This window comes from Lolium perenne, chromosome 6 (genome assembly GCF_019359855.2).
Source record: "Lolium perenne isolate Kyuss_39 chromosome 6, Kyuss_2.0, whole genome shotgun sequence".
Lineage (NCBI taxonomy): Eukaryota > Viridiplantae > Streptophyta > Magnoliopsida > Poales > Poaceae > Lolium > Lolium perenne.
The window spans coordinates 37069434-37093744 of record NC_067249.2 but is presented as its reverse complement, the minus strand read 5'-3'; the positions used below and the strand labels follow the sequence as shown (position 1 = coordinate 37093744).

General features: G+C 48.3%; 3 protein-coding genes across 5 annotated transcripts in view; 1 reads left to right on the top strand and 2 right to left on the bottom strand.

Moving 5' to 3' along the window:
* The first annotated feature begins 12321 nt into the window (after positions 1 to 12321).
* Positions 12322 to 24311, top strand: part of LOC127308336 (probable LRR receptor-like serine/threonine-protein kinase At4g20450) — a 32982-nt gene continuing 20992 nt past the window's right edge. Inside the window, exons 1-6 of one of the 3 annotated variants that reach the window (XR_007856437.2) lie at positions 12322 to 12918; positions 13185 to 13740; positions 14071 to 14899; positions 15033 to 15104; positions 15788 to 15859; positions 15948 to 16028. The gene's annotated coding sequence lies outside the window, so the exon portion shown is untranslated. Of the gene's footprint in view, positions 12919 to 13184; positions 13741 to 14070; positions 14900 to 15032; positions 15105 to 15720; positions 15860 to 15947; positions 16029 to 24311 lie in introns of those variants that run through there. The other 2 variants (XM_071821596.1, XM_071821597.1) reach the window with 2 other exon arrangements.
* Positions 20322 to 21119, bottom strand: LOC139832354 (uncharacterized). Its single transcript, XM_071822087.1, has one exon. It carries the CDS (start codon positions 21117 to 21119, stop codon positions 20322 to 20324), a length of 798 nt encoding a protein of 265 aa, XP_071678188.1.
* On the bottom strand, positions 23334 to 23876 carry LOC139832353 (uncharacterized). Its single transcript, XM_071822086.1, has one exon. The coding sequence runs from the start codon at positions 23874 to 23876 to the stop codon at positions 23334 to 23336; it is 543 nt and encodes a 180-aa protein (XP_071678187.1).

Below are 24311 nucleotides of genomic sequence, written 5' to 3'. Positions count from 1 at the left end.
ACCTCCTCCAACGGGAAGGGGGAAGAAGAAGTAGAGGAAGAAGAGGAAAAGGAGGAGGGCGGCCCCTCCTCCCCCGCTAAGCTTCTGCCGGCAAAGCGATTCCGCGCTTGGGCAGACAGCGAAGACGATGATGATGACGAGGAGGAGGAGGAGGAGGAGGAGGAGGAGGATGAATCCTCCTCCTCCATCGGGTACCCGCCGACAAAGCGCTTCCGCTCTTGGGCGAACAGCGAGGATGATGATGATGACGAGGAAGACGAAGCTCCGGCCGAGGGCTGGGGCAGCAGCGACGAGGAACTTCCTGGGAGCAGCGCCGACGACATCGATGACGGCGACGATGAGGACAGCGACAACTAGTAGAGTAGGACTAGTAGTAGCAGTGCACTAGGCACCAGATCCCCCTTTTGAGAGCCATTGGCTCTTTCCTGTAAAGCCGCTCCTTTGAATTAATGAAAATTGTTCTTCCAATTCATCTTTCAATTAATCCAATTCCAATCCTTCCGCTTGCCACACCAAGACCGATAGCAACGTATCGGATTCTTTTTCCTTAGACGCCCATGAAGCCGGACTCAAATATCGCTTAGACCGTCAGTCAAGCACTTCTCAAATTCAGACTGCGATTTGATACCTGACCATAAAATTTCGCAATCCCATAGCCGATGACTATTCATCGGCTATTTTGAGAATCCAGTCTCTTTCCTTTCCTCGCAGCAACAGGACGGTCCAAACCCCGTAAAAGCCGACGGTTTCCTTTTCCGGCTCCTCTCCATAGCTTTAGCAGTCTTCTTTCGCAACACCTCACTGCTTTCGGAGAAGATTACGATGCAGGGTCAGCCGATGCAACTCCAATCGGCTCCAAAAAACAGAGCACCTACCAAGTTAGTTGCCCCCCGAGCCTTAATCAAGGCGAGAATACCGGCGAGGATGCACAGGTCAAAAAAGGCTTTGACCTCAGGTAATCTGGGAATCCAAGACAGCCATCATGAAGAGTCGGCCAAACTTGCCTCCCTTGATCAGCTTTCTTCCACTGCACGCCGATGTTGTAGATGAAACACCAACAGCTTAACTGGCGCAAAGGGTTATCGGCTCATTGCAGCCGAGGCTGCTCTCATTGTACATTCCCTTCAAGGAAACAGAAGCCCTTGAAGCTGAACTGAAAACCATCTTGGCGAAAATCTGGGCCTTGAGCACATAGCCGGTAGGTCTTGTGTAATTGTACTAGAGTCGATGGTTGCGCATCGGCTTCGCTTCTTAGTTCTAAAGTCGATGCCCTTGCATCGGCTGTATGTCGTGATGCTGAAAACTTTTTTTTTTTTACTGGCCGATTTTACTTCTAATCGGCCCCGATTTTACTTCTAATCGGCCCCCAATGTTTTACTTTTACTGCACACATGTTCATCTGACTAGGTGCCCCCCGAGCCGAATCTGCCAGGTGACTGCAGATATCGGCTTTGTGGTTAGCCAAGGCATTGTATTTTGTACGTCGGCTCCGGTAAGACCAATGTTGATTTTCCCTGACTCATCAGCCGACGTAAAACCGCTGCCCAGTAGATCGATGTTGAACACAAGCAGACTATGTGGTGAGGATAATTTTGGCCGATTGCTGGAATCGGCCTCCATATTGATCGAAGCGCTCAATGAAGGTCCTGTAATTTTCCTTCATAGATCTTTGGGGGCCGATCCCAAGGACCGGCCTCGCCACGCTTGCTCATTGGTTTGTTCTTGCTATATGGTCAGGCCGGTGGATAAGACCAGCCCAACCTCATCCTTCGTCATGTCGATGCGCTCGCTGTCGTCCACCTTGAGTGCATCGTTTAATCCTGGAGCACTAAACTCTATTGGAAGGATGAGCACCATATTTGTGCCAGCCGATGTTTCATCATCGGCTTTCCTTTGCTTGGGGCGCCACACCATCTTTTGTGGTCGACCCTCCTCATCCAGGGTTCGCTGAATCCTCGCGGCCAGATCAGGCCGCGCCTTTCTTAGCGTGTGCAGATATAACCTTTCGGCTTCTTCCAAGCCGCGCAATCGCTGAACCCTACGCTTTTGAGAACGGCTGAGTCCATCAGGGCACCAACTTGGCCGGTGGTACCTGTCTTCTTCTTCTTCTCCCTCGTCTTCTGAATCCTCGAGATCTTCCAGCCGAGGGGACTCAGCGTGTTTGCCTTGTGGTGGGAGAGGCCCTAGACGTTTAAACACGGACACGTTGGCCGCCTCCTTCTTTTTCAGGTTGCATTCTGGGCAATTGCCGATTGTGGGCAATCGGCTCATTCCTGAATCCCAGCAGTGTCTGAAGAAGGGGCAGTCCCAATGCCTATCTTCGTCGCCTTGCTCCCTTGACTTTTCCTTGGCACGGCGCTCGTACTCCTCCTCATCGCGGTCATGCCGACGATGTCTTCTGGCTTCTCTGGCCAGATGATCTCTTTCATCATCATCGCTGGATCGTCGGCGCTGGTCATACTGACTCACATACTTGTTGAGGAGGTGATCAGAGAGGGGTCGCTGATATCTTATGTTCTTCACTTCTCCCTCTGTGACGTAACGCTTGCCATCGTGACGGAGCCGATCGCGTGGAGCGGCCTCCTCTGTGTCCTTGCTACGAGAGCAGCTGCCCTCGTCTCCATCCTTGCCAGAGTGGTGCACAGTTCCTACCATGTTGATACTGAACGAGGATCCTGGCTGGCAACCTTCAGGGTAAGTGCATTCCACCATGTTAACGGCGGGAAAGGGGTGGGTGTCGACCTTCATGGCGTACTGGTTGAAAATCAAACGTCCTTGTTCTATCGCCATTTGGATCTGCTGACGCCACACCCTGCAGTCGTTGGTGGCATGGGAGAGCGAATTATGCCATTTGCAGTATGGCTTTCCGTTCAGCTCCTGTACCGTGGGGAATTTGAGACCTTCGGGTATCTTCAATTGCTTCTCCTTGAGTAGGAGGTCGAAGATTTGCTCAGTTTTGGTCACGTCAAAATCAAACCCTCTGGGCGGACCTGGTGGCTTAACCCATTTGCAGGACACGGGGGTTGCCCCCCGAGTCCATTCAGCCACTGCTACCTCTTGATCTCCCGCAGAAACTTCGTCTTCCTCTGCTTCGACCAGGACTACTGCACGCTTGAATTTGTCCTGGTACAAGTCCGGGTGGCGCTGTTCATATGCTGATAGTTTCTGAACCATGTGCGCTAGCGAAGGATAGTCTGCTTGGGAGGCCATGTCCTTGATTTGTGAGGCAAGGCCCACCACTGCCAATTCGACTGCTTCTTTTTCAGTCACACGAGCCGAATAGCATCGGTTCCTTAGATTTCTGAAGCGCTGGATGTATTCTACCACAGTTTCTCCACGCTTCTGACGTATCTGTGCTAGATCGGCAAGGCCAGACTCGGAAGCTTCTGAGTGAAACTGCATGTGGAACTGTTCTTCCAACTGCTTCCAAGTCCGGATCGAGTCTGGTGGCAACGAAGTGTACCACCCGAAAGCCGATCCCGTGAGGGACTGTGCGAAGAACCTCACGCGTAGTGGATCCGACGCTGAGGCCGTTCCTAGCTGTGCCAAATATCAGCTCACATGCTCGATGGAGCTGGAACCATCTGATCCACTGAACTTGGAGAAGTCAGGGAGCCGATACTTGGGTGGTAGCGGGACCAACTCGTATTCATCGGGGTACGGCTTGGAATAGCCGATTGTCCTCCTTTTCGGCACCATGCCGAACTGGTCCCTCAGGATCGTGCTGATCTGATCCGCGGTGCTGGCTGCAGGAGTCGAACTCTGAAGATTCGCCGGGGTGGCGTACTTAGCCAGCCATGCTTGCTTTTCCAGCTCTGAGCCAACTGCAGGAGCTGTGTTCTGGAGGTTCGTCGGGGTGGCATATTTAGTTAGCCACGTCTGCTTCTCGAGATCTATCGCTGACGTTCCTCCTGCTTTCCCAGAAGTCCCTGATGTTGCGGCCTGGTTTGTGAGCGCCCAGTTACCGCAATCTGGCACGTATGTGCACATGTACCCGTGAGGGATCTCCTTAGGCGCCTCATGCAAGAACTGGCAGTCACTAGGGTCACCACCGATCTTGTAGACGACGAATGCCGGTGAATTCGGCACTTCTGGTGCTGCCAACGCAAATGGCAGCGGTGGACGGGACTGGAGTGGCATCTCTCCTTGGTGTGTCCCGAGAGCTGGTCCTGACGGAGAGTACTGGTGCCTCATGATCTCCTGGATCACCCGAAGAGCGACACGCTCCAAAGTGTTCACCAGGTTCTCAGAGTGGCGGTGCAGCGAGTGAGCCACCAGGTAGTTGATCTCCTGACATAGGGACCTGGTGCGTTCTTCTGACGGGGCAGAGAGGTCTATCCCATCAAGTGCACCATCAGGCGAGAACAACTTCCACCTGATGCCATGTGAACGGGTTCTGTGAAAAGAGCCGATGAGATCGGCCTCGAGGATAGCTTTGACCTCGTCATACTTCTTCTTGAGCTCGTCGGTCAGATCCTCGTACGTGACTGGAGTGCCGTCCGCCATCTCAGATGTAGATGGCGATGTGGTTGATGACGAAGCTTGTCCCACCGGGCGTGCCAGAATGTGTTGCGGTCGAAACCCACCGGCGAGCAGCGACGGGCAACACAGTAGAGCCGGGAACAACTTAGGGCTGCGGCTGGCCCTGTCCCTCCGAGCGACGGCCCGCAAAGCCTCTGGTACACACGTCCGATGCTGATGCAAGGGCGTGCCACCTGACCTATACCTGGTCAGGAAGGTGATGGAGATGCCTCGCTTAGTTTCCTGCATGGCATACACGTAAACATTAAATACGAGCCTCGATCGGCTCTCAGGTTATCCTGTGAATCGGCTCAAGGAGCCGATCCACCCATGATTCGTACGAGGTGCACGAATATATGGTGGTCCTGCTTGATCAAAATAAAGCTAATGCGATCTACGACGATTTAGGGTTTTCACCGCATAATCGGATCATCCTACTCACGATTGGGCCTCGCGGCCACGCACGGTGATCGTAAGCCGATCCTAGACAAGGCCTAAAAACCAACACGAAGTTGATCCCCGGAACATCCTGTCTAGGACTAGCGAACGACACCCTACGTGCCGCTGGATCCTCCAACCCTTTGTAAGGCCTAACTATTGCAGATATTAAACTAATCCTTGTAGAACAAGGAGCAACCGTAACGGATCGGATCTACTAAATAAAGATCAAGCGGGGTGCCGCCCCTACACCTAAGATAGGTGTAAGGGCGGCTAGATATGCAAGGGTTGCACTACGACAGCATATGATTCGAAGAATTATGCTAACCCTAACACATATATGATAACTACGTTGCTCGCCATCAAAAAGGCTTCAGTACGAGCAACGCATGAACAACATAAAGCTTGTGCTGCCTAGATCGCAAGATGCGATCTAGGCAGCATTCTTGCGATCTAGGCAGCATGATGCTTACCGGTAGAAACCCTCAAGACGAAGGAGTTGGCGATGCGCCGAGATTGATTTGTGGTTGAACGTTGGTTGTTGTTTATTTCATAAACCCTAGATACATATTTATAGTCCAGGGGACTTTCTAACGTGGGAATAATCCCCACCGTGCACGAGACAAACTCTAACTTTTAATCTAAGATGCGATCTACTATAATACAGATACACGGGCAATCTAGCCCAAACTCTTCGTGCAAGGCCGCTTCAGAGATCTTTCACGTGTAATCTTCCAAGCCCATCTCCCTTACGGCCCACCTCCTGATTTGGCCAAAATCTGGTGATAACAAGGTGTCAATGTAAGCATTCACTGAATTTAGTTGCTTCAGGATCTAAAGTTGGTCCATAGGATCTGTTGCAACATTGTCAGGGAATCTATCGAGGAGAACCTGACTGAGTTGCTGCCATGTTAGCCTTTGTAAGTAAATGTCCGAGCTACTGATCCATGTCTTGGCCTGTCCACGAATGTGAGCAATTCCCCATTTGACCCTGTTTTCTGCAGGAATGTTAACCGGATGGAAAATATCTTCACACTCTAGCAGCCATGCCCGTGGTGACTCGCCCAGAAATATGGGAAGTTCAACATGGGGAGTGCGGAGGTGCAAATCAGTGGTGTTGTACTGCTGATAGTTGGTTTGTTGTGCACCTTTGTGCTGGTATCCCAAGTTTCTGTGGGGTGGGGCAGGATAGGTGTCGTGCTGGGAGTAGTGTTGATGTGAGTGTGGTGCAGTGTATGGGATTTGTTGTTGATAATATGGTTGGGAACAGTGAGGCTGGCTAAAGGGTGGGTGATAACACGAGGAGTACGTGGGATTCTGGGTTGTGCCGGATTGGTGTATGGGTTGGTACTGGGTTGGTTCTGCTACTTGGTAAGAACAGCTTTGGTATAGGTGAGGGTGCGTGTTTGGGTTTGTGTGTTGGTGGACATGGGTAGACGATGAGGGGTTGGAGTGGGTGGGATTTGTTGTGACGATGGGTGTGGTGTTTGTTTATACGGGAGCGAAGTTTGTGTGGGTGAAAGGAGCGGACTTTGGTGGAAACATTGGGTGAGGAAGGTGTTCTGGAGGCAGGACGCCGAGTTTGGGTGGGGCGTTGGGGTGTGTGGTCGGAGTTGGCGCCGGGGTCGACACCTCGGCGAACGGAGAGAGCGAGACGTGTGGTATGTGTGGTGGGGTGGAAAAGGGGTGGCTTTGTGTGGGTGGCGGCGGGGGAAAGGAAATGGTGGCGGTGGTGGTGTTGGTGGCAGCAGTGGTGGTGGTGGTGGTTTCGGGGGTACCCGGGTGAGCAAGATTTGCGCATAGGACGGCCATCATCTGAGACATACGAGCGATCTCACCTTGCATGGAGTTGAAGGCGGCCGTCGAGTCGTCGGCGGCTCGTTCCTGCCTGTCCAGACGACGGCGAATCGTGCGCACCTCTCGTGGCAACTTGGCGAGGCATTGCGCATCCTCCAGGTCCTCGTCGGTTTTTGTCGGGGTAGCGTGGACGCCGTCGGCGCGGGCGCGCCGCTCCCAGGACACAGATCTAGATCAGATCTCTGGTGCCATGGTGGGAGGGTGGGTGGGCGTCGAGAGGGAGGGAGGGTTGGGGTAAGACCAGCCGATATGGTGCTCTGATACCACCGTGTCAGGACCCGTTGGTCATGACATGGCCATTGTAACATCCCAAAAATTCAAAACAAAGAAGAAAATGAATTTCTCTTTTACCAAAATTTGGAGCCAACAAAAACTTAAATTGCCTTACCTTATGTGCATAGTGTTCAAGCAGGTATGATTGGATTTTTGCCATGATTGTTTGTTTGAAGTGTTGAACCTATTTCTAAACCCTAAACCCTACCCCTTTTCACAATCAAAGAGAAACAAAGAAAAGAAAATAAAATAAAAAGAGAAGCACATATGGGCATATAGCCATAATTGCAAATCTTAACTAGGCCATGCTTACCTTGTGTAAAAGGTTTGGAAACATTACTAAACTCAGAATAATAACATTTGAATCAAAAAAATGCAAAAAAAAATCAAAAGAAAAATCAAAACCAAGTCACATGAGATAATGGTCACTTTGACAAATTATATCAGGGTACCTACTTTGAGCCCCTGTATTAAGAAATTTCTAAACTAAACTTTCCCAATTCTTTTCTCCTCATCCAAGAACACATCAAGGTGATCACATTTCGTGTTGACCAACCATGCAAATTATTTTTCAATTGCTTATAATAAGCATGCAAAGTTGCAACATTGAAACAGAAACAAGATCACCTAAAATTTGAATTTCACCAAATCAGTTTCATTTTGCAAACCAATGCTACCAATGTATGCCAAACATTATTTGAAACACACCCAAGAAAAAGTTTGGCAAAATTCAAAATAAAAGTTCTTGCGGCCATTGTGTCGAGCACTTGGTGGGCATGAATCTGCTATGAGCCATATCCAGAGGATTTTAGCCTAAACCATCACCTCTCTGGTCAACCTCAGCTCCTTCTTGCACCCCTTGAACAATGCCAAGCACCAGAACCAATGATCATGGATGATTTCATCAAGGACAAGCCCATGCCAATCATCATGACATCAACCATGCCAACCCTCCTCTCCTCTCTTCCCTGGCACACATCAGCATGTCCTGGAGGTTGACATTGCTCCCCTGATCATGATCACACCAGCCTTTGGCCAAGGAGAGCACGGCACTGCCCTAGCCAGGACGTGCCCACGACGCCCAGACGCGCCAGCACGCGCACGGACATGCCCACGGGCACGCCAGTGCACTTCATCGCCCCGTTGCCTCCGACCTACCCTCGCCCTCTCCTCTCTCCCACACGCTCACCAGGACACCAGGAAGCTCCTAGACACCTCCATTTCCCCGCGCGTGCCCTGTAGCCGACGCCATCGTCGACGTCCTCCGCCACGGTACTGCAAGGACACCGACGTCGCCCGCATGCTCCCGTCCACCCCCTGCTGCGCAATGACGTCCACAAGGACCACCAGGCCACGCTGCATCGTCCTAGCTCCTCGCCCACGCCTCTGCGCCGCTGTAGCATCGTCGACATGGTCGACCTGCCGGTGACCTCCGCCCTCTCTCGCCCGCTATAAAATGAGGACGCCCCGACCCTCTTTCATCACACCAATCGACTCCCCTCCTTCCTCTCGCTCTCCCCGACCAATTCCTCGTCCACATTGCACCTTCCTTCACCGGAGTTCGCCGCGGCAGTAGCCGGACGGAGGCGACGACTCCGACCACCTCAGCCTCTCCCACGACCCTCGTTCGCATCGTCGTCGTCTTCAATGCCAGTTGCCCGCCTCGCCGAACCTCGCCGGAGCGCCAGTAAGCCCCCAGCAACCCACCTCGCCGCAGCCAGGGTTTGATCCCGTCGATGACGACGACGACCCTCGTCCGTCGATCGCTGATCTAATCCTACGGTCCTCTTTAGCGCATACCGATTCGGGTTCTATGAGCCACTGACATGTGGAGCCCCCTGTCAGGTGGCCTGCTGCGCACTAGAGCGTAGCTGGGCCGGCCCGTTTTCGTTTCCCGCCGAAGCCCACGAAATTGAATTCATGTAATTCGTTTTAACCAAAATTTGAATATTGCTGCCTGTCTAAAATTCAATAGAACAAAATCTACTGAACCAAATTTGATGATTCTAAATTCTATGGAGAGCCTGTGACTTTTTCTAGCCAACCCCACAGGTCTCAAACCTTAATTCATTATAGAGCAATTGCAACAAAAATGACAAGGCAGTACCTTTTCAAAATTCAAACATTTATTAAAAATCAACCATAAATTATTTTGAGTTGATTCCAACTCTCAAAAATCACATTTCATATTGCTTATCTGAATATGTAAAACTATGACATGGTTGTTTCATATGATCATGGGCTAGATTCAAATAATGGCTATGTGGCTATTTCTAGCCCATTTAAATAATTTCAAAATTAGTATTTAAAATCTATGAGATGTAGCATCTCATTTAAATCACTTTCCCAAGTAATTCAATGTGAGGTGATGACATTAGTCTTCATGACGTCATATGTTATTACTTGAGAATATTAAATCGTTTCCAAAGCAGTATTTAAATTGTATGAGATGTAGTATCTCATTTAAATCATTTTCCCAAATGGATAAATATGAAGTGGTGACTTTGGTCAACATGATCTCATACTTTATTATTTGAGGAAATTAAATCTTAGTAATGCTCAATGAGAGTAAATTACTTTTTAAAAGAAATAAATGGAAAACCCTAGTAGGAATTAAATCCTAACATTTGTTTTTCAATGGGAGGAAATTATTCTTCGAAAAGAAAACAAAGCCAACCATAGAATTAAAAATGGTGTGATGCTCGATTATCTTGTGTGAGCCATTTTGAGTGTTAAGTCTAGTACTTCAGTATTGTTTGGTGATTGTATACCTTGTATCCGTTTTTAGACGCTAGTACCGAAGGCTACGAGGACGAAGAGGTCTTCTACGAAGAAGAGGAAGAACACTTTGATCACTGTACCAACCAAGGCAAGCTACCCTAATGCAAGCTATTACCAATACAAGCTCCCCTAATACAAGCTATACATTTGCAAGATAATCTTGCAATACTATGGTGTTTAAGGATTTGTCCAAGCCCAAGTTTTTATCTTGCAATCTTTTACTTTGTTTACCAAGGCTTTTTCTTATAGTTGATATTGATCTAGAGATAGAATACTACAAGATCTTCAAACTTAGCCTAGAGAGCTGAAATTTAGTTAGCACCCCTCATGACTAGTTGCTAGTGCTAAAACTAAAATTGACTACTCTAGATGGGAACTGGTGAATCAAGTGACTTTGAAAACCTTAGAATGATGAGTCATTCTATTGAAAGTTTTGAAGGTGAATATGACCATTGGTGAACAAGGTGACTCTTTGACAAAACTGATGGTTGGGTTCGGATGCGATACCATTCCAATTTTAAAGTACCCCCACAATACCTGAATCTGGGTAGGGCTTAACTGGAAACTTAAGTATTTTAGTATGGGTTCCCTCTGAACAAGCGTCATAGGGGTTATGCCGAGGCTGCCTCCGTGAAAAGTGAAATGACGCGAAATGAGGTGAATGTCCGACCCAAGCCCTTTGCAGTTCCCAGGATGGCGGTTTGCCATGGCTGGGAGGCCAAACTCATCGGGGGAGGTGCCTGTACTAGGGTATGTAATTGAAAGGTTATGATTGGTAGTCCGCACACTGAGTGTGATAAATCAGGGCCAGTTACCCCTGACGGATTATTGCAAATATTGTGGCACAAGTGTACAACCTCTGCAGAGTGTTAAACTATTCGAATAGCCGTGTCCGCGGTCATGGACGGTTGAATGGCCATACTGTTCCGTTGTCAGATGTTTTCAAAATGACTTGTGACTTGAAAGGTGAACCTGACTTGACTACCACCCAGTTGTGGGAATGACACTAATGTTCCCACTTGAGTAATTTTTGACAAATAAAGAGTCGCTGACTATTAAAGTGTTTATGAAATAAAACTAGCTTTGTGCAAATAAACCTAGAAGTTTAGAACCATGATTAGAGCTACTAGTACTTCTATTAGTGATAGTTTGCGAGTACTTTAAAAGTACTCATGGCTTTGTCTCTGGCTATTTAAATGGCCAGACTATAAAGAGGAGCACCAGTACCAGGAAGATGAACAGCAGGACGTCTATGATAACTAGGATCACCTCCTGACGTCAAGCGTTGCCTATGGAACAGATGGACCGCTACTACGTTTCTTCCGCTATGTGTTTTGTATTTGATCTTTAGATCAATGTTGTTGTAAGACTGGATCATGTGATCCCTTGTTGTCAGACGATTATGGTTTGTAATGAATGATGTTCTGTGATATCAACTATTATGTCTCGCAAAAACAATATTCCTGGGATTGCGATGTATGGCATAATAGGCATCTGGAATTAAAAATCCGGGTGTTGACAGCCATGCCGGAGAAGGGGAAGAAGGGGAGCTCCGGTGGCTCAAATTTACGCAACTAAGAAAAGTAAGATACAAGACAAAGTATAAATTTAGGGTTTTTCATATGCGTGCCTCCCATCCACCCTCTCCCACTCTTTTATACATCAAGAGCAGGACCACGCATAGTTTGCATAATAGTCATTACAGCGCTTAAACAGTAATTAGCGCGAAACAGGTTTAAACTAGGTAACTGACGACAGCCGTCGGATACGCTTCCTCGTGGCCGTTGGATAACTGACGGAGTGCCTTCATCTTCAGAACACAGGCAGAGGATCCTGACAATGGAGATGGACTTGCCACTTGAGCGTGATCGGCAATCCGAAATCTCACTTAATTTAAAGCGGAACTCGCCAAAATTCCCAGGGCGTCGTCAAATTTTGCAGGTTGGAAATACGAATTCAGGTGGGGATCCTCTCTCCCCCCGTGAAAAATTCAAAATTTTTTTTTTGCAGGTTTGATGCGCAAGCCGGTGGCGACACTGGCGGTGGCGAAAATGCTCGATAGTTGTCCGGCGGAATGCCGGTGCCGAAGGCTCGCGCTTCCCTGCCGCGCGGGTCACTCCGGGGAGTTCCACGCCGCGATTCTGCTCGGGTCGCGCGCGCGTGGGGCGGCGAAACCGACTACGGTGGGCGTTGCCTTCAAGCCGTATTTGAGCGCGCGCAAGGTGTTCGACGAATGATGTCTTCTGTTTCCGGCGCCCGCTGCGTGCGTGCGAGAGGGGAGAATACGGCAAGGGTGAGCCTGTTCTTCTCAAGTTGCGACCGTCTACTGGCCTCGCGGGGAGGGTCGGCCTTACCAGTGCACACCTTCCTCAGGGGCTCAGGGTCTCTGAAGTCGCCGCCGCGTACCGTTGTCTTGGCCAGGTGAGGTGCGTTGTTGCTTTGCAGCTGCCGCAGTATTTTTCTACGTGCTAGGCTCCATCAGAGCTCCCAGCGTCGTTTTCTTTTGCCATCACAGTTGTTGGTAGAGCATGAAATCTGCTAACACATCAAGTCATCAATTCTTCTCTAATTATTGTATCCTTGAGTGTCACTTATAAGATTCTTAGGTTCATTTTGTTAGTACCAGGTCAAATTTGCTGAGTGGATATGCGGCCGGCATGCATTAAATTTGCTCAGTTGGAATGATGTAGGCATAACTGACAATTGCAAAATATGGGAGAATGTTATAGCTGTATCCTCTCTATTGGTGGGACATACTTAAGTATCATGAAGATAACTTTTTTTTTTACTTTGGACCATATGATAGCTGGCCTAATTTGTCGTATGTTGACTTTCTTGCCCTATAACTGCAGGGTAGCGTGGTTGTAACATGAATGCATAATAATTATACGTTGTCTGCCGATATAGATATGCATACATAGTCTCTGTCTGTTGTCTCGTAGGAGGCTTTAGTTATGTTTACAAGAGTTACCAAGAGCATGGATCTATGTGTTGTAATTCTCTTATCCTGCGTCTTCCAGTTTATCCATGGTCAGCCTGATGACCGAGGTGCGTTAAACTTAACTCCTGCAGACTTTTATGTTTAGATGATGACCAAATTAAGGCAGTCTCAGTGGTTTTATCTGACACTCAAAGATCTGTTGACACTTTATATGGTTAGCATAATATGAATGAGTGATTCGTAGCCATTATTGTGTAAAAGAGAGAAACCGATCAGCTCCACTAAAGCTTAAACATCAATGCGTGCGAAAAGTCTTTGAAGAAAGCTAACAAGTTCTTGCCCGGTATTGCTTTTGACTGTACTTTGTTTGCAGGTTTCGTAAGCATCGATTGTGGCATACCAGTGAACTCTTCCTACCAAGATCACACCTCAAGTATAACACATATCTCAGACTATGGATTCATTACCTCTGGAGAAAACCACAAGATCTCCTCAGATTACATCAAGCCTTCACTGGCAAAGCGCAATTTTGATGTCCGGTTCTTTCAGCATGGGACACGGAATTGCTATACCCTGAGGTTCTTGGTAGCAGGAAACAAGTACTTCGTTCGTGCACTTTTTTACTACGGAAACTATGATGGCCTTAACAAACTTCCTGTCTTTGATCTGTACATGGGGGCAAACTACTGGCATGAAGTTAACATCAGTGATGCAGCAGCAGTCAGTTGGATGGACATCATAGTTGTGGCTCCTGCCGACTACCTGCATGTTTGTTTGGTGAACAAAGGGATGGGAACTCCATTTATTTCTGGGCTAGATTTGAGGCCCCTGAGGACTACTCTTTACCAAGAGGTAAATGCAAGTCAGTCGCTGGTGCTGATTAGCTCCAATCGGTTCAATTTGGGGCCCACAGACAACTCCATAATCAGGTTTGTTTTGGTCCTTTAGATTTGTTGTTAGCTGAAAAAAATCCAAGTAAACAAATTAAATGCTGTCTCCATCTTGAATGATATACTGTCAACCATTTTTGGTATTACCTAGGTGACTGGGTATATTGTGGACTTAATGGGAAAACTGAAAAAAGAAGGAAAAAACACATTCTCTGATTAATGACTGTAGCTGCTGATATTAGACAAATTTTGCATGGGTTATGTCTCTGAAAGTTATATTTTGGCACAAAACGATGGTCATTTTGACTCCAGTTAATTAAGTGAACTACGATACTAGATCACACAAACATATTTCTTTGTTCTAAATAGGTACCCCTCGGATCCCCATGACCGCCTCTGGTCAACATACGACACAATCCCGAACTGGAATGAAGTCTCTGCAACATCTGTCGTTCAGAATTACCTCACTGATGTGTACGACGTGCCATCAGCTGTTATGCAAAATGCAGCAACCATCAATGGCTCAAGAATTGATTTCTCATGGAGTCCATCGGTGAACATCAGCTCCAGTTACTTCTTTGTTTTCTACTTCTCTGAGTTGCAGAACGTACAGAGTAATGCTCTGAGGCAGTTTGACATCATTATAAATAACAAGACATGGAACATGCAACCATACAGCCCGCCATTCCTGTTCACCGATTCTTTTTCCGGCATTGTACAGGGGTTGGCAAGTTATAGTGTCTCACTTGTTGCTACAAAAAATGCAACTCTTTCACCTATCCTCAATGCCATGGAGATGTACTTGGTAGAACCGATAACTGAGGTTGCAACTGATCCTGGAGATGCTATGAATTTACTGATGCAGTATGTACAGTGTACGTTTGTTATAGTACTACTTTTACCACGTTAAGTCTTGATACAATTTGCATTATGAGAGGTACTAAACTGAATGAGCTACAGTTATTATTTACCACATTTAAAGTGTATTATGTTAATTCCTGCCTACTTGCTTGCCCATCTGTGGTGGGCATGAACATATTTGTTGGTCTGGCGAACCAGCTAGAGCCATGATGGCAATCCAAGAAAAATTTGGCGTGAAGAACGACTGGATGGGTGATCCATGCGCTCCAAAAGCTTTTGCATGGGGGGCTTTAAACTGCTCCTATTCTCCAGTTTATCCCTCTAGAATAACAGCATTGTAAGTTTCATAATCATATCTCAATGAAATAAACAAAATATTATGTTATAGGCTGAATACTATGCATGCTTCATAGAGACGTCAAAACATTTCGTCAAGAGAGACTAACTCTTCTGGATTAATTTTTGGGCAGAAATTTGTCTTCCTTTGGGTTGGCCGGTGCCATCTCTACTGATTTTGAAGATCTGAACACACTCCAGTACCTGTAGGTCCTCATCACCATGTCTCACCATAGAGTTGTAATGCGCCACAGCCTTTTTCTTTTCATAATATTAGCAAAATGAACCGCGTTGATATTTTGTTTTCAGCAAAGTTACACATGGATCTGAATTACACAGCAGTAAAGGACATACTGTTTTGATCTTCACGGTAGATGAAAATATTTAACTGTCTTTATCATTTGTCATATCTCCCTGCACTCTGGAAATCTGGATACTTCAAGAGATATGTACTTCCTTGTTTATCTTCATCCACAAAAGATATGCTCCTAGAAAACTATTTAAATATATACTATATTCCTTTCCTAAATATGAAAATATATATGAAAATATTTTAGATAGGTATGGTAAATATATATGAAAATATTTAGATAGGTATGGTAAAATAGTATCACTTGATACTTTCGCAGTAGTAAATTTCTTAATTTCTACTAACATATGTGAACAAGAAGTGACAGTCAAATGTATATGTTTCAATGTCTAAATGTCATCTATTTGAAAACGGAGCGAGTATTTTGGAAGAGAAATGTAATCTTCATTTACATCCTATGACTGTCTGCAGATTTTTCCTCTTGAATTAAGTCATGAAGTGTTGCTGGAAAAAATCAGTTCTAAAACATAGCCTTTCCCATTTCTTGCTAGTATTCACAAGAGATGTGACTTGTTTCAGGGATCTGTCACATAACGACTTGTCTGGCACCATTCCAGATTTTCTTGGGCAGCTTCCGTTACTTATATATCTGTAAGTTGTGATTTTTTTTCTGTTACATATACCAGCTGTAGAATCTTATCAGAACAGTTTTTAGCTATATCATGTTTTTTTGGCATAGGGATCTGTCCAGCAATGATCTCCATGGAGCGATTCCTTACAGTCTTCTTCAAAAATCCCAAAATGGGATTCTGTCATTAAGGTAGAGTGCACCTAAATTATATTCTCATTAAACTTTAAGTAAAAGTGATATTTGAGGGCTCTCGATCTTCTAGAGTGCACCTAAATTATATTTTTAGCTATATTGGAGGGATAACTAGTGAAGCATGTTTGAGATCAACACCCAACAGCACACACCAATGTGATAGCCTTTGGGAAGAGGTGTCAAAAAAAAAGCCTTTGGGAAGAGATCTCAAATCAGCAATGCTCTCAATTGAAATATATTCTGCTCTCAAACGGTCACCTGATTCAATACAGTCCAAAGAGGAAAGGTAGAACGAGCTGCGGATAGTTCATCTCCTAGGACGAGGTCATGTATTCATCTTGCATGTGGAGGCCTTGGGTCTTGGAGGAGGAACAAAGCTATCTTTGTCTAATCATCAGATCTAATTCTAATGAGAGGTGGGTTAGGGGTATAGATAGTCCTACCCCTAGCCCTAGGTTTAGATAGGCCAAAGACAATTATAATCCGTGTAAAACTTAACTCGGTGCGTAGGCAGCTTCAATCTTGGTAGTACCGGCTTCTTTTGGTTTAAAAGCCTCAACTCGTAAAAGGTTCAATTTGTAAAGGCTTTACTCTCGTAGTACCGGGATCGCTCTTTGTACTTTGTGCTAGGGGCTTTGGCTTCAAATTCACTGCTTCAATAAGCTTTAACCTTGAATCCGGTGAAGCTAGGCTTTAGTTTTTGTTGTTGTCTTGGTAGTCCTCTTCACCCATAGCTCTTGCTCCTCCAAACCCAAGAACACATATGATCAAACCATCAAGTATCATCTAGTTCTTGTTATGTCGATTGGACATAGATTCACCTCATGTCGTACTGACTTTGCTTGGTTAGTCCTTTGGCAAGTTGGATCACTTGCGTAAGTTGGGGAATATGGCCGTGACCATGGTACGGTGATGCACGTTGCACAAGTCATATCATTTCTCCCTTTTGAAAAGAACTCATCCTCGATTCTAATCTTCATCACCATGATAAGGGGAAAGATCGACAATGTTGAAGATTTCACTCAGAATGTGCTTTCTCATTAGGGTGTCAATCTTGTTTGTACCATTGTTAATGTTTTGGAGAACTTGAAAAGGACCAGCTCCATGTGGCATAAGCTTGGGAGTTGTGTCTTCCATGGAACGCTCGCTTGTACTTAATGTTTCATAGCCTCCTTGTCAACAATTTGATCTTCCTCAATTGCTTGGCCCTCTTGGAGGCACCCATGTTTGTGTGCTCTCGTAGTGTAACGTGTAGAAGATCAAGTGGTTTCATCGGGTTGAAGTCATAAACTGCCTTGAGTGGCTTCATTGCTTGTAGTAGAGTAGGTAGTCATCGATCACCTACAAAACATGTCATAGCACTAGAAAGTGGAGATTAGTCATTAGTCAAACAATCTCATCTTTGCACATAAGTTCAAAGTGGAGTGTGGATATCTCACTCTAGCTCTCTCATCTTGGATTTGGTGCCTAGCATCACCAAGTTCATGATATCACTTTCAGAATGTGGCTCCCGCTCACCGAAAGGTGGTTCTCTTCCTTAGTTTTCCTCTTGTTATGCTCTCTCTTTCTTTTCTTGTTCCTTAGCCAACTTTTGAATATTGTCGGAAATGATTTGGCTTAGTGTCATTAGGCGAGGGTTGTACTTTTTCTTGTTCCATTTGAAGCTATAGTAAATGGTGCGGCCATCATGAATCGCTCCAAGAGGAGGTGGCAAACCGTCATGGGCACTAATCTTGAAGCTGAAAGGACAAGATGTCGCCTAGAGGGGGTGAATATGCGTTTTAAAAACTATTACGGATTTGGCTTGTAACAATGCGGAATTAAACTAACGTTTATTTTACAAGCACAAAACCTAAATATGCTAGGCTCAACTAAGTGCAACAACAACAACTCAAGCTAAGCAAGATAGGCACAAGATCTATGAAACACAAGTGATAGCAAGATATAAGTACATCAAGCACGATGGCTATCACAAGGAAAGTAAACTCGGGTATAGAGATAACCGAGGCATGCGGAGACAAAGATGTATTCCTGTGTTCCCCCACACAAGGTGAGGTACGTCACGTTGGAGAGATGCGGGCTACCACGAAGGTCTTCCGAACGCCACGAAGGCTCACCTTCTTCTCCAAGCCAATACCACGAAGGACAAAGGCCTTTCCCTTATGGCTAGCTTTTTCTCCACTCCGGAGATGGCAAGCTCCACAACCACTTCACAAGCTCCACGAAGGAGAAGCATGGGCCTCTTCACAATCTTCCACGAAGAGGTCACCAAAGCAATAACCGCCAAGCCAACTAGAAGGTCACCCCTCCAAGAGTAACAAGCTCACGGTCTCTCACTCGAACTAATCGTAATGGAGAGTTCAACACTTATGCAAGAATGCAAAAGCAAGAACACCAAAGGTGTTCAAATCCCTCACACTCACATCCCACCAAAGCAACAAGTGCTAGGGAGGAATTAGAGGGGGAGAACAATGTAGGAAATCAACAAATGACTCCAAGATCTAGATCCCAAGAGTTTCCCTCACTAAGAGGAGGAATGGATTGGTGGAGTTGTAGATCTAGATCTCCTCTTTCAAATCCCTCAAGAATATGCAAGAATCATGGGAGGGATGGAGAGGAAGCAAGTTTATGAGGTTCAACAATGGAGTAGGAGAGATAGAGCAAATAGAATGGTTGACCTTACCTCCTAAAGGAGGAAGAAGGACTATTTATAGTCCAAGGGGGAAAACTAGCTGTTTGGGAAATTCCTGCGACCCGTACCGGCGGTAAAACCGGCACCGCCGGTTCACACGCCGGAATGGTCCGGCGAGCAAAGCGGCTGACCGAAACCGCCGCCGGAAATCTCCAGCACACGAGGCTGGTCCTGAAACCGGCACACCGGTTCCCTCGCCGGATCGAGACCGGCTCACCGGAACAAAACCGGTTTTGCCGAAACAATGTATTGTAACGTGTTCTGGCGAAACCGGAACCATTTCGGCTCGCCGAGAGGTTCCGGCAGGAGAGCCGGCAGCACCGGTTTCAGCGTCGAAATCGCCAGAACCCCTCAAACGCAGTTTTCTCGAAAGAACATAACTTTGACAAAGTTCCCGAACTCTGATTGAGATGAAACCAATTTTCTTGGAAATATTGATACTCCTCCCAGAATATTTTTAGATGATTTTAGAGAGGGAGCCTCCCAACGTCAAGAAATGGTAAAGACGTCCAAACTCGAAAACGCAATAGAAGATGCATGTGGATTCCGTTTTCGATGAACTTGGGCTTGTTGAAAAGCTACCAACAAGCTCAAGAACCTCACACAGAGAAACACCAAGAAGCAACAAGAATATAGGGATGCAAAGTATGCAAAGAATTGAGCTCCCTAAGACGATGTTATCAAGTTACTCAACCGAAGATGTTTCCCAAGAATCACCTAAAGAATAGTGCGGCTATATATCCTATAACCCGGTCTCCCAAGAATCACCATAAAACCAGTAAAAGGAAAACCTAGCAAGGCCATACCTTTGCCTTGCGCATCCCGCTTGATCTTGATGACAACGCTTCAAGCTCCACTCAAGCCGGAAGGCCTCACTTGATCATTGTTGCTTCGTGAAGACTCACAAATGCTCCCCCATACACCATGATGGGATAGCTTCATTGAGACACATCTTCACATGTCCATTATCACCAAATGGACCACAAGCTTCAAGCATGATATCTTCGATATGCTCATCTTGAACTTGCCCTTCTCAACCTTGATGACGTCCATACTTGATGCCATCCTCACATGGACTATATGAGATCATATTCTTGATGCAAGCCCATGGCAAGATACCGTGTATCTCTTCATGCTCTCATTTCTTCTTCTTGATCATATCATATTCTTCTCTTCAAATTCTTCTCTTCAAATCGATGATCTTGATGCCAATACCAAAGTTATAACATTATATTCAGGGCATCCACACTTGAATCCAACATATGGACTTCAAGAAATACCTATGGGATATTTTTTCATATAAAGACAATGAAAACATTAGTCCATAGAGGATTGTCATTAATTACCAAAAAACACACTTAGGGGCAATGTACCAAGCTTCGTGTATTCTATCTTGATGGTCCCGCAACCACTCATCCATTGTACATGGTATGGTTAGAATGTTGCTTGCACTCAATTAGAGCTTGGAGCAAAGTTCTTTTTTTTTTCGAGAAAACGCAATGACATTGCGTTTCTTTTCATTGCAAAGGAGAAGAATAGTTTGTTACAAGATCACACCTCCATGGAGGGTGAAAAACAACCGGCAACTAACAGAAAAACTAGTGCACATCCCAGTCTACAGGTAACACGGCGCGAAGGCCAAGGGCTCTAGCTCTCGCCCAAAGTGCCGCCTCTGCCTTGATCTTGTCATTCACTCTCTGGATGGACGGCTGCTCTCCATCGAAGACACACGAGTTTCGGTGCTTCCAAATCAACCAGGGCACAAGAAGCGTGGCAGTTGCAAGGCCTTTTCGCATTGGCTTGGGTGTGTGCTGCCTTGCAGTAGTCCACCATTCGTGGAGGGTAGGCTCGCCGTCAGGAGGTCGACAAGTAAGCCGTAGCCAGGACAGTGTGTCGTACCAAACCTGCCTAGAGAAGGGGCAAGCCAAGGTGAGGTGATGCATGGACTCGGCCTCTTGGTCGCATAGCAGGCACCGAGGATGGTGCTGCAGCCCTCGCCGTCGTAGCCGCTCCGCCGTCCAGCACCGGTCTTTGTTAGCCAACCAATGGAAGAATTTGACGCGCGGAGGCGCCCAAGTTTTCCACAGCAGCTTCCAGGCCGGGCAAGCCCTGGACCCCTGGAATGTGCTCCGGTAGCAGGACTTAGCCGAGTAAACGCCGTTTGTGCTCCATCTCCAGACGATCTGATCAGGCTGGTCTGTGAGGACAATCGCCTCCACCTGTGTCCAGAGCATAAGGTACTGGCCCAGCTCTTGGAGTCCAAGCACGCCGTGGATGTCACGCGCCCAGCTGTGGTCGAGCAGCCCATCTCTGATGGAGGTTGCCTTCCGACGTCTCTTAGGGATACATGCGTATAGCTCGGGGCGATTTGACCGACAGAGCGACCGGCGATCCATCCGTCTTCCCGAATCTGCCGAGGTGTCCGTCGCCGACGATCATGTGCGTCGAGGCAAAGAACAGGCTCTGCTCTGGCGCGAGAATTGCAGCTCAAGCCCACTCCATGCTCGACTTGATCCGTTACGTTATACCAAAGCCATCGCATCCGAAGCGCGAGCCCGGCCCTCTCCATGTCCCGAACACCAAGGCCTCCAAGAGATAGAGGCCTGCATACAGCCTTGCCGATTAACGTGGCAATGCCCGCCGTTGGCCTCGGCGCGGCCGTCCCAAAGGAAGCCTCTCTGGATTTTCTCAAGGAGCTTTAGGATGCATTTCGGCGGCTGCGGCACAAGGATCTGATGTAGGGGGATCGCAGCCGAGCAGATTTCACAAGGACTAGCCTTCCAGAGCGGTCCATGAGCCTAGACTTCCAGTGGGTAGCTTGGCCGCGGTTTTGCTGACCAGCGGCCGCAATCGCGCACGGGTAGGGCGGCGGAGCGTGAGCGGTATGCCAAGGTAGGTCGGTGGCAGCTCCGCAAGCCGGCATCCCGCAGTTGCCGCGATCACCTCGCTGTCGTCCGGCTCACAGTTGAGCATAGTGGCGGAGCTTTTACCATAGTTGACGAGGAGCCCAGAGGCTCGGCCAAACAGGTGTAGGATCGCCCTCACGGCGCCGGTATCCTCCCTGGTAGGATGGCAAAACATCACCACGTCATCGGCATATAGGGAAACCACCGGGATCATCTTAGTCGGGTGCAGCGCCTGAAGAATTCCGGCATCAACAGCGCGCATGATCAGCCGCCCCAGAGTGTCAACGGCCAGGACGAACAACTGCGGCGACAGAGGGTCGCCTTGCCGCAGCCCCCGGCGATGCCAGATTGGTGGCCCAGGGCATCCGTTGACCAACACTCGTGTGCTCGCAGAGGAAAGGAGTATCGCGAGCCAGTCCAAGAACTTGGCGCCGAACCCGTACCTCCGGAGGACGTCGAACAGGAAAGCCCAGGAGATGGTGTCGAATGCTTTGGCAAGATCGAGCTTTAGCAGCACTCTCGGCGCACGCAGCTGGTGCAGCTGTCGCATGGACTGTCGGACAAGAACGAAGTTGTCATGGAGACTACGTCCACCGATGAAAGCATTACGGTTCTTGCCGACAAGGCGATCAAGCTTTGGGGCCAAGCGCAGCGACAAAACTTTCGCCGCAACCTTGCCGATGAGGTGCACGAGGCTGATGGGCGGTAATCGCCGAGAGTCTCGGCATCCGGGCGTTTGGCAGCAAGGTAAGCGGTGGCCTGGTTGAGCTTGTGGAAGCCTCTGCCCCGGAGCTCGTTCAGTTGCTGGAAGACAGCCAATATGTCATGCTTGACCAGGGGCCAGCAGGCCTGAAGGAATTCAGCAGTGAATCCATCAGGGCCTGGCGCCTTGCGAGCAGGAAGGCGCTTGACAGCAGCCCATACCTCGTCGTCCGTGAATGGCTCGTCGAGCTCAGCAAGGTCCGCGGCGGGGTCGATCAGATGCTCCAATTGTAGGGTACAGTCACGGTCAGCCGTCGAGCCAATGAGGGCGTCGAAATGGGCAAACGCCGCCTCCGCCATCTCGGCCGGTTGGTCAATCACCCGGTTTCCCACCATGAAGCTGTGAATGCGATTCTTTTGACGACGGTAGGAACATTGCTGGTGGAAAAAAGCCGTATTCGCGTCGCCATCCCTAAGATTGGCGATCCTAGCCCTTTGCCTTGCGATCGTGCGCTCGAGGGATGCATACCCAAGGTGGGAGAGCTTCAGCGCCTTGTGAAGCCATATCTCATGCGGCGTAAGTGTCCGGTCCTCGCGGGCTTTGTCGAATCGCAGTATAAGCTCCCTACAGATGGCCAGCTTGTGGCGCACGTTCCCCACCAGCTTGGCGGCCCAGCTTGTGAGCTTGCTGGCCGTCGCCTGGAGGCGTAGCATGAGCCGCTCGAAGGGGTCAGTGCTGCCCACCGAGGCCCAGGCCTCAGCAACCACTTCCTGAAAGCCGTTAAGGCGAATCCAGAACTCCTCAAAATGGAAGCGGCGATGAACCGGCGGCGTGGGTGAGCAGTCAAGCAGCAGGGGACTATGATCGGAGACTACAGATGCGAGGCAGCGAAGGCTGCACTCGCCAGCGAGCTCTTCCCGCCGTAGGTGCACAAAGACCCTGTCGAGGAGGACGAGTGTCGGAGGATCCTGCCCATTGGTCCAAGTGTATCGCCGGCCGCTCTAGTAAATTTCCTTCAAAGCGAGGTCGTTGATGCAGCGCCTAAAGCGACCCATCATACGCCTATCCAGGTTGTTGTTGTTCTTGTCTTCGTCCCGGTAGATAAGGTTGAAGTCTCCGCAGATCATCCAAGGCCCCGGGCAGTTTGGTCGCAACTCGCGTATCTCGCGGAGGAACTCCACCTTGTCAGCCTCCTCTTGTGGCCCATAAACCACAGATAGCCACTGTGGTGCGGTGGCAGCAATGTGCACCTTGGCCGTGAGAATGTTGGTGGTGAATATGGGATCGGTGATGGCCACCGTCCTACTCTGCCACGCCAAGAGGATACCACCGCGTGTACCGTCCGCAGGTAGGTAAACAAAATCGTCGAACTCGGCACCAAGCGTCTCCAGAATGAGACCAGAGTAGAATAAGTTGATCTTTGTTTCCTGGAAGCACACGATAGAGGCATTCGTGGTCGCTACAAGTGCACGGATGGCGATCCTACGTGCCTTGGAGTTGAGCCCACGCACGTTCCAAACTAGCATCTTAAGGTTTTCTAACATGATGGACGGAATCGACGTAGGGAACTAGCATGCTGCTAGATCTGCAGCACTTGGCCTGGCAAAGACCGTGCAAGGCAAAGCATCAGGGGCCTGAGGGAGCTCTCTGTCGACCAGGGCGGCAATGGCGCGCAGGATGTCGATGGGAATCGGCATCGCAAACACCTTGTCGTAGGCCTTCATCGTCTCAGGGGTTATCTTCTCATGGAGGTCAAGCAGCCCCAGCGTGCGCAGGACCTGGACATGGGCGCGTCTCTCCGCCGTTGGCGGCGCGGTGGTTCCCATTGTCGAAGCAGCCCTGGCGGCCGATCGGCCACGTCTCGGAGAGAACACCAGAGGCCTCCGCGGGCGTTTCCCAGGAGTGGGCAGCGCAGCACCAAGGCTGCTGGTGGCGGCGGTCAGGAACTCTCCCAACGTAAAGGATGGTGGCTGCTGTGG

Bases quoted from the DNA above. Each gene is read 5' to 3' on its own strand.
- LOC139832353 (XM_071822086.1), bottom strand. From the start codon at position 23,876: ATGTTAGAAAACCTTAAGATGCTAGTTTGGAACGTGCGTGGGCTCAAC.
- LOC139832354 (XM_071822087.1), bottom strand. From the start codon at position 21,119: ATGGATCGCCGGTCGCTCTGTCGGTCAAATCGCCCCGAGCTATACGCA.